The sequence below is a fragment of the Vombatus ursinus genome, unplaced genomic scaffold (genome assembly GCF_900497805.2).
Source record: "Vombatus ursinus unplaced genomic scaffold, bare-nosed wombat genome assembly UNPS02014770.1, whole genome shotgun sequence".
NCBI lineage: Eukaryota > Metazoa > Chordata > Mammalia > Diprotodontia > Vombatidae > Vombatus > Vombatus ursinus.
The window spans coordinates 24,971,923-24,991,533 of record NW_020954548.1 but is presented as its reverse complement, the minus strand read 5'-3'; the positions used below and the strand labels follow the sequence as shown (position 1 = coordinate 24,991,533).

The 19,611-nt window shown below is 36.3% G+C and overlaps 1 protein-coding gene across 1 annotated transcript in view; it reads right to left on the bottom strand.

Annotated features, from left to right (window-relative positions):
* ERMP1 (endoplasmic reticulum metallopeptidase 1) overlaps positions 1 to 19,611 on the bottom strand; it is a 48,309-nt gene continuing 28,698 nt past the window's right edge. The window contains exons 8-15 of the mRNA XM_027862774.1: positions 17,791 to 18,011; positions 13,743 to 13,917; positions 11,443 to 11,633; positions 7,227 to 7,379; positions 5,868 to 6,070; positions 5,068 to 5,183; positions 4,267 to 4,430; positions 1 to 3,444 (exon numbers count right to left, since the gene is read on the bottom strand). Of these exons, the coding sequence (XP_027718575.1) occupies positions 3,280 to 3,444; positions 4,267 to 4,430; positions 5,068 to 5,183; positions 5,868 to 6,070; positions 7,227 to 7,379; positions 11,443 to 11,633; positions 13,743 to 13,917; positions 17,791 to 18,011 (1,388 nt within the window). The 3' untranslated portion in view covers positions 1 to 3,279. The remainder of the gene's footprint in view (positions 3,445 to 4,266; positions 4,431 to 5,067; positions 5,184 to 5,867; positions 6,071 to 7,226; positions 7,380 to 11,442; positions 11,634 to 13,742; positions 13,918 to 17,790; positions 18,012 to 19,611) is intronic.

The window sequence follows — 19,611 nt, the reverse complement described above, 5'->3', positions numbered from 1 at the left end:
TTGAGCCTTAACTCATTTTACCATCTCTTTATTTAAAAAAATTTTATTAACATTTCAAATGTTGATGATTTGAGTAGCAATCTCTTCCAATCCACTGCAGCTGAGCAACCAGCAACTCCCAAATAACTCGGCTTTAATTTCTATGAAGTTGAAATGTACAGTTTCAATCAAAGGTAAAAATCCTACCATAGCACACATTCCAGTTAAAATGTTATATTCTTTGGTCACATCATCCACCTTAAAGAACAACCATGATTATATTTTAATTACAATTTTACAATCAAAACAGATTTTTAAAAACTTACATAACCTTTGAAAGGAGGGGAAAGGGAGTGAAGGGAAGGAGGGAGAATTTCAGAGGCTGAATAATGTTTCCCTATAAAAAGGAAGCAGGATGTTAAAAAGTTTAAGTAACATAAGGCAGCAAGTAAATCTTCAATAATCCAAAACAAACCAGGCAACTCAAATCAACAACTAGGTGTGAGTGTGTGTGTGCGCGCACGTGTGTGTGCACGCACGCGCATATGCATGTACATACACACAATTTGTATGTTTATTTTTATAAAGAAGGCTTCCTGAGTCAGCAAGCTGGCTATCTATTCCTCAAATATGCACACAATTATTGCTTCAGTGGTAACATTTTAAGGATTCATAGCATGCTTATGTACATTTGTTAAACTGTGACAACAGGAAACTGCATGTGACAATCATTCTTAAAGTCAGAGGCACAATGTAAAATTCAGAAATAACTAAGTCACCCTTCCTCACACTTTTCCCCGAACACTGTGCTACTTACAGCTAAAGTGCTGTGTAAAATAGAGCATTTTTTATGATTTTAAAAGACCTTTTTCAAAATGAATCAGTGAAATGATCTTGTCAGAGACTCTAAAAAATATGAATGACTTCATTCATTCCAGATGCTACTGATCTGACAAGAACAGCTCAATGTGCTTATTAAATAGCTCTGAATGTTTAATTTATTTGAACATTTCTGGCATATAATGCACAAATGCAATCTCTTTGCATTAACATTCTAATAGACTAGTGGGTATCTCTGTACTAACCACCTGGAAAGCCCAACTCCTATGTCAGCCAAACTTCATAATGATCAACCCAATTAAATGAAGACTTTTTTTTAGAATTTTTTAGAAGGACAAATATTCCAAAAAGTAAAGAAGAAAATCATGATTACCATCAAAAGTGAGCAGCAGCATCCCTCCTTATCCAGGAAAAACTCACGGGGGAATATTATTTGGCTTTCTAGGACAGTTATAGCTATTCCTAATAATACATCTAATCATTTATTTCGGATTTCAGGTTAAGCACAAGAACAGAAAATCTGCACCTATTTTAGCAATTTCTAGAGAATCTCTGTTCTTTTTATCTCACTTTCATAACAGTGCGATAGAATTACCTGCAACAGCTGTTCCCAATTACCTCAAACTTCAGCAACACAAAATTAGAAATGAACTATCATCAAAACGCCTAGTGGTAGCTAGACACAGACTCTGCAGCCCTTTGAAGCGGGTTATGAATGGAAAGTGTGGTGTCTCAAAAATAGCTAAGCCTCCAGAAAGCAATGCTGCAATGAGCCAGGCCTTGTGGCATCTAGCATTCAGATGTCTACTGTCTATAGCACTCACATTAGTTTGAATGAGTCACAAATCAGGCAGACAACTTACAGAGAAGGTTTAAGCAAACTATCCTATTCTGTGGTCCCCAGCTTGTGAAAACTGACCACTTTTCTCTCCATCTTACTCCCACTTCAATCGGATGTATAAACTGTGCTCATTTCAGAGAGGTAGACACTTATTTGTTTTTCATCTCTAATCAAGGGCCCTCATCCATTTTATCTTAATAAAACAAATGAATTTTTAGTTTGTAGTCCTGTGTACTTGTTGAAGCTCAACAAGCATGTCTGTGTGCCCTCTTTTTTATTTTTAATTAAGGAAAATCTAATAGAATTTACTATCCATCTGCTTAAATCTGTCTGCTATAGGGACTCAATACACACCAAAGCATTTCTACTCCTGGAGAGCTACCTATAAGCTGTATAAAAAATTTTTCAAAATGAAAAAGCACATTCTTGGACACTATCACATTTGCACAGTATGTTCTGGTGTCCAATCTCACTAAAAGACATCTTCAAACTCAAGGAAAACTAGTCATGGTAGACAATAAAGGAACAGGTTTATAGAACTAATCATACAACAGAAGGTGACATGAACCCAGTGCAGTGTCTTCTGGGTAAATAAACATCTAAAAGATGCAGAAACAACCCAGAAAAATAATGAATCCTAAATAATAAATCAGAATAAATATTTATAAAATATTCAACCACATTAAGAAAAAAAAAGGCCAAAGGGGCAGCTCAGTGCTCTGATGCAGGAAGTCATCATCTTGCATCTATCTTTCTCTGGACCCAGTACTAACAGTACTGTGAAAAGAAAGGCCTATGAGAACCCAAGGGAAAATTTGGCTTCTCCATTCCCTAAAGCAGTATATTCAAGAGCAAGTACACACATTTCTAAAATATAAGGCATTGAAAACACCAAGGCCAAGATATGCAATGCTGATCCAAGACACTGGCATGCAATTCCCAATATTGGTGAATATTCCAAGTGCAGTAATGCACAAGCACTCTTCAGTTTCTTTAAGAATTACAGTTTGTTAGAGCTGGAAAGAGACTTTGAGAGATCATCTGTTCAGTTTCAAACCTTCACACAAGCGTATTATCCCCTACACAGCTCAGTTCTAGTTAGAATCACTACTTCATATGTTGTTCTACCTACTGAACAACACAAAAATACTCTATGGCTTTAAATCAGAAATGCTATTTCCCTCCATAACACTAATTCGACATCACTTAATTTCTACATGATCCTGAAGTGAACGATTATAGAGCAGTGTTTTTTTCCCTTTTTTTTTTTTAAAGGTCACATAAAATGAGACACCCTTGCAAATGGCAATATCCACATGGGCTTCACTCCCTGGTATTTTCAAGAATCAAAAAGGCCACATCCTATAGTGTTCTGCTGCTTGAAGCTTTTTCCCAGCCTCTCTTCTAGCTGAAGCAAGAAAGAGCAAAACTATTAGTTGTCAAGAGGGGCTTTCCCCCTAGTTTTTAAGAAGTTCAGCTTCCATACCACACTTGAAAGCAACAGAGAGCATCTAATAATAACTTCTGAATTGGGCCAACTATCTTCCGTAGGCCATATTCCAGGTCGCACAGGAATGGAGTATGGCATGAGCCATGTTCCTACAACCTGACAGAGAAGATTAAAATACATATAGGTCATAGGTGCAAACCCAACCAGAAGGAAATGTCCAATCTGGGAACCGGTCCTTCAAGGCATCCAGCTGGGGAGACCTCTTGTCCTCTCCAGAAAAGTAATGGGCAGCTATGGCCACAGTCACCACTCCTTCAGGATGTTCTTCTGAGACCTGGTACAAAGAAAGGGGTAGATTTCATTTAGCATTTAGTCCCTCTTATCCTGACCTAGTCATTATCATTTCATTCCAAATATAATTTAAATCTGCCCAAATGGGAGGCACAAGGGAGAATAAAATGCATATATCTGTACCCCTGAGCTACTTACTAGTCAAAGAGCCTCAAGAAGCAGAACGATGATGAGTGAGAGAACCAGTAAATGGGCAGTTTACATACCAGAATAAAAAGAAAAATAGAATTTTGTTATCAAGCATGTGCCAGCAGCCAACTTAAAAAACTATTCTCTTAGAGAAATTAATACTTTCAATGATGTCTTGCTGCAAGAGTTTTAAAAATAATTTTAAAATAAATTTTTTAACCAAATAAGGTAAAAGTCTACAACCAAGCTGCTCTGTCTTGTGCTAGTCATGTTCCCCGACAAGGCAGAGGGAAAACTCACTATCATGAAGTTCTTCAACGTGAGTCAAAGTCAGAATTCAAACAAAACAAATCACCCAAGGCACTTAACAGGTATGTTAGGTACAAAGTTAAGTGCTGAGTGATTTGATTCTGCTTTAAATTAACTCCAGCTCTAGCAGTCCATTTCACAGTCACCCTGGTGCATACATCTTTTAAACATCATGTCTAATCACAGGGAGGTACCGCTTTCCTTCTAGAACCATCTCTCACCTGAACCATCACTCCATTTCATCTCCAGTGTGGTGATTCTAACCGACACAGTCTAGCTGAGTTCAATGACAAGTTCAATGTTAGAGAAATTTCTAAAGTAAAAAGTGCTGGGAAATCAAAACCAGAATCAATTTTCTTCTTCCCACCTGCACATCTATCCAGAATTGCCAAGGAGAAGCCTGCAGTCCATGAGAATAAAATACAAAATAATCTCCTCCTTTACTGGTAATTGGTGTACCATTGCCAAGAGACCATCGGGAAAGTGTTGACCCTTCATGTGTTCGGACATAGAATGACATGTGACTAGGACCTATATAATAAAAAGCAGAATAATTTAAATTGACCAAGGAAAATTATAATGGTAAAAAGTCAGCACTTTCCTGCTAAAAACGTATCCGTGAGTGTTCAAGTCCCAAATATCTTTTGACTCACCCCAAAAGTCTAGTTCACATTTATACAGTTCAGAACAGTCAGTGAGAATGAGTTTCAGTTTCTAGGGGAATTGATATGTACAACCGTCAGCACAGCCCCCAAAGATGTCATGGTTCTGATAAGGACAGGCATCACCTATGATCTGGCATTTGTGCTCACTTTCAAAGAGCAACTGCACCACATTACAGAAATGACAAATATTCCCACATTAGGTACTGCCCTGTAAATAAAGCTACCAAAAGAAACAAAGAACCATAAGATGGCTTTAGGCCACGGAAAGAACAGCAAAAGAGGATAAGATCAATAAAACAAGTCTACTTGTGCCAAATGAAAGGCTGAATTGAAGCCCAGTCCCCAAATGAAGGTAGCAAATGTTAACCTGAAGTATGACGATGCTAACCAGACTCAACCATTTTCAGAGAATCACAAACCTTTCCAAATTTACTCATTGTAACACTAGATTAGAAAAACACAAAGTAAAAGAAAGAGTAAAAAGACAGATTAACCTTACTTACCTGTTACTTCAAAGGTTAACTTCACAGACTCCCAGGGTGTTTGCTCTTTGGATATAAGCCTAAAGTGAGTAGGGTTTCTAGGAGAAACTTCCGGTGCAGGAAGATACCAGTTTTTCCTTATTTAAAAAAAAAAAAAGATATTTAGAGCTTTAGAAATGCTTTTCAAATATTATGGAATTTTAAGTGAAGAAGCAATAATGTACACTTTTTTCAGCACACCATCTGAAGCACTGAAGATGTCTAGTGCATATTAAAGTAGTAATTTCTATGGCAATAAACTGTGATTTCAAAAATCAACTGGTTAATTCTCTCTGTGGGGAGAGAATCTAAGCAGCATCTCCTGAAAGACCAAGAGAATTAGTTAATAGTCAAAAATATATCACCAAAAGTGAGGTTTATAAAAAAGGCTTCAATCCCTGCGACCACTACCCTTTTTGACTCTTCTTGCCTTGAGCCAAAGGTTTTCTAGAAAAATTTTCTGATTTTTCTAAAATACCTAAACAAGCTAAATGAGATTGAAGCTTCCTGCTCAATTGCTATCTCATGACAGAGGCTCCTGAGCAAGTCCACCCTTTCCAAAGTTTCCTAAGAGAGAATCCCTGAGGCTGACAACTAAATTACCCCAGGAAGAAAATTTATCCCACAAAACAAGCAGAATTCTGAATGACATAAATACAGTACAAAGGGTTTATGATTCTTCATCAGCATAAATATTTAATAATGGAACACTAAGTCACTAATAGGTATTAGAAAAATCTCCATCCACAAAGGGCCCTAAAAATAACAATGTTCCTACCAACCTGATTAAAAAATGAACAGGAAGATACCAAGGGAAACCACAGAGGGGAGCTGCCTCCTCACAGGGGGCTCTGATGGTGTCATTGATCTCAGGAATGTAAGGAGTGATGTGAGACATTCCAGTGTAATCAAACCCATTAATCCATATTCCAGAGTCTCTCTTCACCACACTTCCATCCAAGCCATGAAATGTTCTAGTTACATGCTTTAGAGAAAAATTAAAAACATTGATTAATAAAAAATAAACAAAAAACAAAAAAGGATAAAGAATCACACCAGAAGACAATTTAAAAAAAAAATTAAAATGCAGTTCTCCCTAAACAATGATGTAAACTTTACAGTTAGTTAAGTATTAAGAAAACTTGAGTCATTGAAACCAAACTGAAGCTCCCATAAATGGTTCTTTAATGTGGTAGTGATAAAATAAGATTTCTCCATACCATATGTATTCATTTGTTCCCCAAGCCTATTTCCTAAGACAATTAATCTCTATATTCAGGAACCTCCTACTTTTAGTTCTTCTCTCCTATTTTGTTTGAAAATAAGATACATCCAACTGTCAATAATTGAGGGGCCACTGAAACAGCAGGAATTGTCCAGGATTCCTAATTCCTTTCTATTTTTCTTTAACAACCTGTCAGTACTTCTATCAAAAATAAGAGCAAGAGGACAAGGAGGCTGAATCTAATCAAGTACTAGTATTACTCTAGAGCAGCTCAGAGTAGTGGATTCCAACTATCCAAAATAATGTGCAAAGATCACGTTATTCATCAATTTCCATTATCATGTGATGCTACACAAGTCAACTCTTTCTTCAATTTCACCAGCATTCTTCAAAACAAAACAGCGTGTATTTTGCCAAAGTTTAGGGGAGTTCAGATTTGTTGTCAGTCTAGAGAAATACAACTTTAAATTTATCATAAGACAATTTGTAAATATACTGATAGCAATTATGTATTAAAACTTAATATCTATTTCTCACACATTTTCCCCATATAGTGACTTTGAAAACATACCATTTTATTTTTGCTTGTTCTGGTTTGGCTAAGTGAACATGTTTCTATTAACCCTCTAGAAAATTAATATTTAATGTTCTTCTTGATGAGCATACCACTACTCAGCTTTTTCCTCACTGCTCTATACCAAAAAGACCAAGATCAGCTCACAAAGTTCAGACCAAGAATGGGAGTCTGACTTCCCGATGACTAATGAAACTCAAAATCTTCCTAAAGTCTTAAAATAACATAAAAAGGTTTAAAAAAAAAAAAAATATATATATATATATATATATACACACATATATAGAGAGCGAGAGAGAGAGAGAGAGAGAGAGAGAGAGAGAAAGAGAGTTCTGTTTTTACCTGAAGAAAGACTCTCTTGGGCTTTGGATTAGCAGGATCAGCACTATATGGAAAGAAGATGCCGCTGCAAACAAGAAGGAATGTAATTGCACATACTGAAGCCAAAGCAAATATCGTCACCTTTGTGTTTTTGGCAAGATAGATGAAGGTAATCTGAAGTACAAAACACAAAAAAAGGCATCAATAACAGATAACATTGGTTAAAAGATACTGTTAATGGTTAAAAGGTACTGTTAAAAGCACTCATGTTGACTTGAGTCATTACAATGTACGCTTTTTCTACCATTTAACAAAAATAAAGTCACGAGGAGTTTACTACACAGCACTATCCAACACTTCTTTGCCGCAAAGAGGATCCTGATTGTATGAGGGGATCCCAGCAGAGCAGATGTTGTTATACACAGAGCTGTGCACACCATCACATCAGCCATAATACTGTCTGACTTTACATGCAGCTAGTCAGGAATTGGGGAAAACAAAGTAGGGGGTGAATTTTCTATATGTTCTCAAATGATTGTGCACTCCTTTCACACCCATTCATTCTTTTAACATAACACTGTAATACTACCTTGGCATAGCACCAAAAAAGAATAATAGCCAATTGTACTGACAAGTAAGAAAACATCAGCAGCAGTATTAAATTAAAAGAGTGGTATCTCTAAATTTCTTCAAGACTGGTAATGTGTTTAAAAACAATAAATCAATAAATAGTAAGTACCTACTGTGTGCCTAGTGTTGTGTGAAGCAATGGGGATGTAAAGTGAGATGGTAGACTTCCCTCACAGAGCTTATTTTCTACATACAACTTCTAAATTCAATACAACCTAAAACATATTGGCTACATGACATGGCTTTATGGCATTCTGTCAATGGCTAACTGAAACTAGCTCTAAATAGGTGTTTGGAAGATCATCCTAGCCTTAGAGATAATGCTGGACTTGGAGTCAAGAAGACCATGGAACAAATTCCACCTCAGGTGGATAAAGCTCTGGCCCTGGAGTCAGGAGGACCTGAGTTCAAATCTGGCCTCAGACACTTCACATTTACTAGCTATGTGACCTCGGGCAAGTCACTTAACCCCAACTGCCTCATCAAAAAGCAAAAAAAACAAAACAAAAAAAAAAAAAAACAAATTCCACCTCAGACCCTTACTAGCTGTGACCACGAACAAATCCCTTAATCTCTCTCAGCCTCAGCTTATCTACAGAATGGTGCTAATAATAATACCTGTAATACATATTTCACTAAGTTGGGAGGATAAAAATGTGTATAAAAGACTTTGCAAAGTTTAAAGTGTTACATAAATGTCAGCTATCATCACTATTATCATCACACTAAGAACTAAAAGGACCTTAGAGAACAATCAGAAGACGAGGCCTAGAGAAGCGACTCACTTAAGATCACATAACCATTAAAGTTATCAACCTCCAATCAATAAGGAAGAGAAATAAAAATAAACAAAATAAAAAGTAAGCCAGTTGGTATGGAACCTCAAATGTGTCAAGGGGAGTAATGTGGAAGCAGATTGGAGTCATAATGCTTTAAATGACCAACAGATGAGTCTGCCTTTTGCCCTATGGGTAAGAGCCGATCACGTTAGCGCTGTACTGCTAACAGCCTGTCTTTGCTGTTGGAGGACTCGCAGCTAAGCAGAAAAGCTCATTACCAGAACCTGATCACAAAGCCTCCTGATATATAAAACCTAGGGAATGTCAATCCTAGGAGGAAGATGCAACACAGTGTGGTGGAAAGAACACTTGCTTAGCACTGTGCCTGGCACACAATAGGCAGTTAATAAATGCTTGTTGACTGACAACGGGATTTGGAGGTGAAGGCCCTAGGTTCACGTCCTGGCTGTGCAATTTATTATCTCTGTGTCCTCAGGCAGGGCACTCAATCTTTCTAGAGGCTGGAAGGGGCCTTGGAGATTTCTAGTCTAACTCCCTCATGTTTACAGATGGTAAGTGACCTACCCAAAGCTACACAGGTAGTACAGGCTGAAGATAAAAATGTCAGAAGAGTTTCAAATACTTTTCAATTTCCAGCACAAACTAAGGAACCTAAGTAGACCCAGTCTTAGCAATTCCGTCCACACTTAAACCATATAAATAACAAGCAAAGAAAACAAAGTACTTGGTTATTTCAACATTTCTCTTCTCTAACTTCTATTCACAATTGTGAAAATCTAGCTGTTATCCCCAGATATAACACTTCTTCAAGGAACTGATTTTTTTTCCCCTTTAAGTTAGAGGGTCGTAAATATAGGTAAGGTAGCCTAGCACTATTCCATCCTTGATTGGATCACCAATCTATAATCTCTATTGTCACACTTCAGACATCTCAATTATCCATAGCCCAGGGAAGAAAAGGATGACAGAAACAACTAAAAACAAGTCAGCCAAGTTTAAGCACTAGTTTCAACTTTCTCTCAGCTTTCTGAGGTGCAAAACATGTTCATCTTTGGTTTTCTATGCCCACCTCCTTTGGAGGACCAAACAAACACTGACATAGCAGAGGAAAGGGAGAATAGGCACAACCTAGTTATTTAAGAGGAAAAAGTGTTCATATTTTCCCAATGTGAGCAGTATTACAACCTAACCAGGTTTGGGAGGGAGGAAGCGTGAGGGAAGGAGCAGTTCAGTAACAGTTCTCATTTTACAGCACTTTAAGGTTTACAAAGCACCTGACCACATTCCTACAAGAGAGATAACACAACGGATTTGTTCTATGAAGCTTGAATTCAGTCAAAGGACCACACCTGAGGACCTAGAGGGCCACATGTGGCCTCAAGACCGCTGGTTCCCCACCCCTGCACCAAACCTACCCCTTCTGATGAGATGGAGGATGATCAAGCCATACCATATGCTCTGCTACGGTCTTCTTGGGTCCTCCAGGCTCCGAGCACTATCACCTTACCTACTGATGTAAGCTCAGTATCCCAGGGCCTTATTCCCACTCCATAATTTCGCTCTTAGGAAATCTGGCCCTTCCCATCATCCCTGAAGCTGAACTTTCTGTATATGTTGTCTCTGCCATTAGAATGTGAATGCTTTCAGAGCAGGGGTTCTATTTTCCTATTTGCACGCCCAACACTTAGCACAGTTGTTAGAACATAAAAAGAGCTTTAATGTATGCTCATTCATTCATCTCATTTTGATCCTCACAACAATCACAGCTTTGTAAAAGTAAGTATACTCCCCACTTTACAGAGAGGAAATTGAGGCCCAGAGATATTAAAGTAGTAGAATCAGGATTCAAATATAAATGTTTTGACTCTGTTGTAACCCTAAGGTTTTAATTAGTATGTTCCTTAAACAGATTTTAGTTAGGTTCAAGAAAATAACTTTAATAAATTCACAAGGATTCCAAGAAAAGATCACTGAAGGAGATAGTAGGTTTCAAACGGCATTATTCAGAGAAGTTTCTTTGTTAACAAGAAACTAACTTTGATATTGCTAGAATATAGAAAAACTATAAAAAATAATTACAATCTACAACATCAAGAAGTTACATAGTTATTTCATTATAAGAAGTCTTCCAAGGGGCACTTTTCTCTCTCAAAAAACTTAATGAATTATGGCATATTTGACTTCTCTTTCCTCTAGTTTCTTCCCATCAATAAAAGCAGAACAGTTCCAAGACATAAGAGGTAATATAATTATAGGATCACAGATTTGGAACTAGAAGGAATCTTAAGAGGCCATATAGTTCAACTCTCTCATTTTAATAATTGCTTACTGACTAATTACTCAGATCAATAATTCATTTTGAATGAGATATTACTACTAAATTATTACTAGAGCCATGAATTATTGTTTCCCCTGCCCCGAGCTGTGATATGTGACCTAAATGCTATGTGTTTTCTCCTAAAGGTTCATAAAAAAACATCAATAACCATTCAGAGAGGTTCTGTACCAAGTGAACTCCACTAATGGAACTCAACTGTCACCTGCAATAGCTTCCACAATCTCAAAGCAGAATATAACAAACACAATTTAGAAAGAATTTTAAGTAGAAACCAAGGTCAAAATTAAATACTAGCTTAGGTCAGTAACCCACAGATTTTTTATTCAACCATACTTGTGTTGCTACTTATCCCTTTAATACATCCTCCCCAACTACTAAAATATAAACAAGACCTAGCTCTGCTATATCTACCACAAACTGGCACTCGAAAAGATTTGCTATAAAAAAGAAAAACTAAAATTTTTCTTACAAAATAGGAAGACAAAATCATTGCACAGAGAGCCAAAATGGAAGCCAACACAACATCAGGTGGGATTTCTGAACCACTTCTTCCTAAAATAGGTGTAAACATTTCAAACACTGCCCAAATAAGGTACAGTGCATAAAGATATGGGACAAACATTCCCAGAAGATAAATCATGATAAATCTTCCTTTAGCACCTGTAAGGCAGAGAGAAGAAAAGAAAATTTACAATCTATCCCGAAATCAGATCTAGATTTTAAATCATCACCATACATTTGAAGAGCAATTATAAGATATCTGCTAGTTACTTAAACATTTGAAAAGCAATTATAAGATATCTGCTAGTTACTTAAACATTTAGAGAAAAAATGTTCAATATTATTGTCACCCTTGTGAAATTTGAAATAGAGAGTAAGGCGGCAGGCTGATTCAGATATAGTAGCATATAAAAAATATATGTGTATGTGGATATGTAATACATGAGTATGTCTGCTGAAGATAAACAAAATAGTCCCTGACCCTGAGAACTTACATTCCACTGGGGGCAGGGCTACAATATGTATGCAAGCTTGGGACCATGAAAACTGAGGAGGTAGGAATTATTTACAATGTGGGGGAGCATGATGGGGATGGTATTAAGGAAGGCTTCATAGAAAAGACAGCATCTGAACTGAGCCTTGAAAGACAAGGAATTGGAGATGAAGAGAAAGAAGAGAAAGTTTGGATTTATATCAGGATGCCATAGTGATAATAGATATGAGATCTAAGAGGACAAAAATGACCCAGGTTAGCAGATGGGAAGAATCCAAGGGACAGAAGCCAAGATGAGTAAGATACTAGAGGCACAACAGGAGCATAGGTAGACAAAAGTAATATTCACCTAGTCCGGACCAAAAAAAAAAAGGAACAGACTTCCTTTCCAGGGCTCAGTTCATGTGCCATCCATTTACTAGGAGAGGTCCTCCTAATTTCCTGCTCTCTCTTTAAATTATCATGGCAAGACAGTACTTGTTCATATTTTGCATCTCCTTTAGAATGCAAGCACCTGAAGGACAGGTAGTGTTTTTTCCTTTCTTCAACTAGCCCAATCTCTTGTACACAGCAAGCTAATCAATAAATGCATACTGGATTAAGTTGGAGAACAGCCTAGGAGCACATTTTAGTAGGATAACTGAGGCCTTTGAACTCACACATAAGCAACTTTCCAACAGTTTTGAATCATTTTTTAGATATTCTTTTTGTTTGTGATCTATACTGAAGAGGCTGAGAAGAAAGTATAACATAGGGGCAGCTGGGTGGCGTAGTGGATAGCGCACCGGCCCTGGAGTCAGGAGGACCTGAGTTCAAATCCGATGTCAGACACATAACACTTACTAGCTGTGTGACCCTGGGCAAGTCACTTAACCCCATCACCTAGCCAAAAAAAAAAAAAAGAATAGCATAGGAGATTTCAAAGGGTACTCTTCTACCCACTGTCTAATCATTAATTTCAAATTTAGGCTGAGGAAACCACCTATTTATAACATCTACAACCTAACTATGGTTCTCTGGAAACTAGAAACACAGTTGCAAAGTACCTAAAATTTAAATATTTTTACCGTTTTAGAAAAACTCAAGTGAAGGCAACAACCAGGTCATGGAAACTAATAAGACTACTGATTGATAGACTAACCAGAACCCCATATCAACAGTCAGAATAGGGGGACCTTGAGGCAATTCCAGAAAATTGAGCCAAATCAAAGAGACTATTGTAATCTATAAGAGACGGTAAATTACTTATTCACCTTTCCCATTTTGAAGGGAAAAGTAGAGGGGAAGACAACTTGCTAATGGTAATTACCATGTCCTTAGCTAAAGAAAAAAACAGAGACTACCCTGTGGAAGGGATAATGAGGCATTATTCTAGAAAGTTCATCCCCAAAGCAAGATGAGCCTAATCTTCTCTCAAAGCTCTCATTTCTGAGCCTAGGTATTTCAATTTTTAATATTAGAAGTCATTCAGCTATATCTGCTAGAACCTCAGGTATATTTTTATCATTTTTTAACTTAGATTATTGTAAAAGTCTAACAGAATAAGAAATGGCAAAATAAATAGAATTATCTCCTACTTTAGATATAAGATCCCTATCAACACTAACCTAGAGAACTGAAAGGAAAGGGAACTACCATAGTAAAGAAGGCTGGCACTTAAAATAAAAACACCCCACACAGCGTAGATCAAGGTGAAAAAAACATACCCAAGAAACATATCTGGAGTATAATTAGGGGAAATTTCTCCCCTACAACTGTATGAAAAAATTTCCTACCGTTTTGCTTGAAATCCTTATTGACAAGCAGCTTTGTGAGCAAAGGAAACACCACCCAGATAGCACTAATAAATGCAGAACACAGTCCTTGGGAAGTGAGCAGAAGAAGAGAGCCACAATGCACAAACAGCGAGATGTCAAAAAACACCTCTCCCAGGTATTGTTCACTTGTGTGCTGGAAGAAAAACAGAAATTTTCATGGGACGGTTTTTTTTTTCAATTTAATGTAATCACTTCAGTATCTTTTTAAGTTAACACTGACAAAGCAACCTCCTCCCATACAGGCATATCCTAGCAAAGGATAAATAACTGTTTGGCAGTATCATTAATACCTTACAACCAAATCAAAGCTGTGAAACCCTATTGAAACACTGTTGAGCTGATAGACTATTATGACATTTTTTCCTATGGAACTGTGTCCTAAAACATTATTCCACCTAAAACCACGCTTCTTCTGGAACTAATAAATTACTCTAAATAAAGAGTTCACATTTATATAGTGCATTTATATAGTAAAATTATATTTTACAAAATGCTTCCCCTGTGATCACCCTGTGAAGCCATTTTACAGATGAGTTAACTGAGGCAGAGAGATTAAATGATTTGCCATGGGACACACAGTTAATAAATTATCAGAGACAAGGACTAAACCCAGGACTCTCAACTCTGCACCCACTGGGTCACACTGCCTCTGTTGTTTTGGGTTTTTTTGTGGGGTTTTTTTTTAATGCCTTTTGTTTTTACTAACTATAATACTTAGATATGTCTTCCAACTGCCTCTCACCACCTTGGAACTGAACCCTTTCCTATAAAAAAAAAATTAAAACAAATACGTAGACTATGTAGTTTCTATATCTGACTACATCTGCCCTCATAGTATCCTCCCCTCTGCTAAGAGGGACCGTTACTCTTGCTGTTCAGAGTTGTAGTAGTAGCAGCACCAGTACTAGAATAGTAACCATATACATTTAAAATGGGTGCCCAAGCCTCACTAGAAAAATGAACACTTTTATTATTTTCCTTTTCATCTAGCTTTCCAGAATGAAGAACCAGGATAGGAAAGCTCACATGGGCTCTCCCTACATCACACCATACCAGGCTCCTCCTACCACCCAAAATCCCTGCTCTTATTCTGGCTCCACATCTCTACCCTGGGAACTACTGTGAGACATGTAAGCAAAAGGAAGTTAAGAGAGGAATGGAAAGGAGTAGGAAAGTGTAATTCTTCTAGATACGAAGACAACTCAAATAAAAATATTACTCCACCATCACTATAATATGTACCTTAGGTTCAGTGGATCCTGCTCCCCAAAACAGATCTGACACCAACTGAAAATGACAATTAATTACTAATACCAAAGGCATTCTGCTCCTCTAGCAGTTTCAATTAGTCTCCCCTTTCTTTATTCAAGTGTTTGAAAAGTTGGCAATCCATTCAATAATTCAATAATCCAATTCAACAAGCACCTACTATATACAAGGCAGTATTTCTTATCCTATATCATTTATTTGTTGTTAGGTAGGCACATGTGTGAGAACACACACACACACACACACACACACACACACACCCCAAAATTAAAGAAATTCACAATGGAGGAAATAAACTAAGACAGATTCCCATTCTAGAATTTCAAAGGACACGGCTCTGTATTTCACTATAAATTATTTCCATCCAATTTGCATACTGATTCCTAATTTCATCTTCACCAAATCTAACTCACACAGGTGAAACTATACAGTGAAGTAATTATTATTCAAACTGTGACCAAAGAACAAGCACTTCTGAAGCCCTTACCATCTCCCTTCACCCTCTCCTTAACTGTATGGCTGTCTCTGTCACACATTCCTGAATAGGGAATCTGGACCAATGAAAACAGATAGAAAAAAAAGGAACAGAAAAAAGTCAAAAAATAATTTTATAAGTAACAATAATAAGATCTCAATTGGAAATTTCCTGAGAATGAACTGTACACAATCTGTATAGGTATAATTTTAAAACATAAGACTTTATATTAATACCACTGGGGCCTTTCTAACTCTATCATAAAGTTGAATACAGTTCTTTGAGAAAACTCTTAGTGTACATATCACCAAAAATGACTGCCAAAGAAGTACCACTTCAGCAAACTCAAGAAGAACAGAAATCTGAGTGATCACTGATCATGACCCCAGACTTTCTCTCACTGTGTAGGAAGACCTGATTTCAAATTCTGGATCTCCTATTTACTTACTGGGTGAGCTCAGACATATTTCCCAGCTTCACCGTGGTCACTGAACTCACTGAAACTCACAAAGTTTCCTCACTGGTGAAATGATGGGGCTAGACAAGATAGCTTTAAAGTCCCATTCAGTTTTAAGTACTTTGAGAGTAAGCATATAACCAAAATTAGGCAGCACTTTTGAAAATTTTCCAAATTTAAAATCTGGCTTAAGTTATAGAGTCAACTTCCAAGCTCTTTTTTTTAAAAATTAAGTTATATTTAAGAATTTTCAAGTTAATAATATTAATTCTATTAGTGTACAAAGAGGATTCTCTTACAGGAAATTGTCTACATGAGAGACAGTATTCTGAGACAGATTCTGCTGCCTCTAACAACTAAAGATGGTTTCCTGTAAAGACCCAGAATGTACAAATAGTCTGCTCTCTTAAAAACTCAACAGCATGATAAAAGCTAAGGGAAAATTCAAAAGCATTAATGAAATTAACACAAAGGAAAAAGGAAAAGAACACAGGAAGCAAGAGTCCAACAAATGTCCAGAACTCATTTATCTGAGTTCTTTATCATCCTGTAACTGATATTATTTGCAATAGCACACAAGTATCTTTACAAATTTGTCAATGGAGAAAAGTCACATGGTATAAAAGGAAAAAAGTCATAGATGTAATACAAAATTCATTTGTTTAAAGTTTTTAAAAGAAGAAAAACTGATAGTCTGAGATACAAAAGGAGTTCTTATTAAAGTTGATTTACTTAGAATTTTAACTGACTACAAATGAAAAACTTCAAAGGTCTCTGTAACTTTCCAAAGAACTTATAAACAGCAACATAAGAACCATGACAAGACGGCGTAAAACCTCTCTGAAGTTGGCTTGGACAGAAAGCTGAATGGATTGAATAAACAAAGCTACATGACTGGAATTTTTGAGCAATTCTCTTCTATGGTACCTGCTTATATATAACACATACTGGTTCCCAGATTGTTTGAAGCGTCCATGAGAAATATTGTTAAGCAGCCTATCCAGATTTATCTAAAAAAGTATACTCATTTAAAATCTACCCCAAACAAAAATAAGATAAAAAAAAATCTAGCTAATAATACTGTCAATTTTTGGAATCTAATTACCACTAAATGTTTCCATCAATTGCCTTGAATTTATAGAGAGCATAAATAGACACATAAATAGACACATATGTCAAATACTTGATTCTAGTACTTTTCAACCTATACTTTTCTGGCTAAGTGGCTGACTTAAATAAGTTCACCTCTCTCAGGGCAAGGATTCTTCATTATAGGGTTGTTAGGGTTTTTTTTAATATTCATGCATTAAAACCAAAAACTGCTTGAAAAAATACAACTTAAATCTTCTTCTAAGACAACTGTTCTAAAAATGTTTCACTGTGTACCTCTAACTAAATAGAAAAAAGCTTGGCAACATTTCTGTTCCACTGATAATAATCAGATAAAGAAAACACCTTTTCTTGGTTACACAAAGTAAAAGGCTAATAGGGAGGGGCTGATGGGAAGTGAGTTATATGTACAAAAAGGAGGACATAACTAAGAGATGGAAAAAGCCTATCCTAACAAGCCTTACTGATGAGAATACCAAATACCATAATGCAGTTCAGTATACTACAAGCTCCCTGACCTATTTAACATAACCCCTGATTTGAGAAACACTTCCAGTATAGCAACCGAGACCTAAGATAGTATTTGTCAAATGGAATTCTTATGTTTAATCCTTCTCCATCATCACAGTTATGATCTCAGTTTTTCTTCACTTCTAGAAGAAAGCAAGAAGCAATCAAATATCTACAGCACTTACCACATAATAGAATCTTTTTGCAAGAGTATGCACAAGTGTTATCTTAGCCACAGCTGCAGTCCCATATAGACAGACTGAGACATAAAAGTGGTTATACCATGAAAGAGACTGTCCAATAAGAGAAATAAACACCGCTATAATAAGAACAGTAACTAAGCTGGTAAACCAACTTATCAGTGTGATGCCAAGCCCACAGAAGAAATCCTTTGTGTAGTTAGCAGCTAAAGAAAAGAAAAATAAAAGTTTAGATTACAAACTTTAACAAACTCGCTATATAATCAACTAGTAAAATTATTGCAGTAAAAGTTGAAAGACTAAAGTTTTCAATGTCATAAATAATAAAATGATTTACTGACGATAATATTTGTTAAACCCTCATATAAGTAATTCAACTTATTAAAACTTTCCCTAAAAATAACTAAGAAAAATTAATCAACTAATGTTCATTGGGTACCTATGAAATTGTGTCATTATGGTTGGCATTCAAATAAGTCAGGCCAAAATTGTTTATCTACAGTCCTATGTATGTAGAACGAGACTAGATAGCTTCTGGAGTCTCTTCTAGTATATCTGACTGATTCCATGGTAAAAGATTTACTCTACATGAAAATCTAAGTCAAAAGATACATACATATATGTATACACGTCTATTATGCATGTGTATATATGTAAAGTTTGTGACACATAATGTTAATTAAAGGCAGCTATGAGGCACAACAGATACAGTGCCGAGTCTGGATTCAGTAAGACCTGAGTTCATGGATTCAGACATTTACTAGCTAGTAAATACAGCTGTATGATCCTGGGCAAGACATTTAACCTCCCTTTGCCTCAATTTCCCCAACTGTTAAATGATAATTACAGCATGGGGTTGTTGTGAGGATAAATAAAATATTACCTGTAAAGTGTTTATTGTAAAGTGGTTAATACAGTGCGTAGCACAAAGTAGGCTATATGCAAATGCTTATTCCTGTGCCCTTCCCCACCAAGTAAATATATAGATATGTGTGTATATTATGTATCCAGTATATTATTGTATCATATTATTTATATTATATATCTAACATAGGTGATATATTAGAAATAAAATACACATATCTTATATGAATATTAAAACATATTAGATCTTACATCTAGTGTATTATGTATCATATATATCTAATATTATAACATGATGTATTAGATCTATAGAAAATATACACAAACATATCTATCCATCCATCCATCCATCCATCTATCTATCTAGTGGGAGAGGGGAAGGGAATAAGCATTTGTATATAGCCTAAAATGTGCCAGGCACCATGCTAAGCACTACAATAAACACTTACAAATATTAACTTATTGATCCTCACAACAACCCCACAAGGTATGCAGTTATTCCCATTTAATAGCTGAGGACACTGAGGCAAAGGGAGGTTAAATGACTTGCCTATGGTCATACAGCTACTTAGTAAATATCTGAAGCAAATTTGAACTCAGGTCTCACTGTATCCAGGCCCAGCATTCCATCCACTATGCCTTTAATTAATGTGTATGTGTGTAAAAAAAAAGATTTATATATACAAAGTGTAGTATATGTGTATATGTGTACATGTTCATATACACATATATCCTATACACACTTGTGTGCATATATTATGTGGGTGTTTATGTGCAGTACTAACTACATAGAGGAATTTATGAAACTGTGATTTTATCCATCTAGAAAATTTCAAATGAGAATGCAGATCACATTCAGCTATATCTATCTATCCATCTATCTATCTATCTATCTATCCATCCATCCATCCATCCATCCATCCATCCATCCATCCATCCATC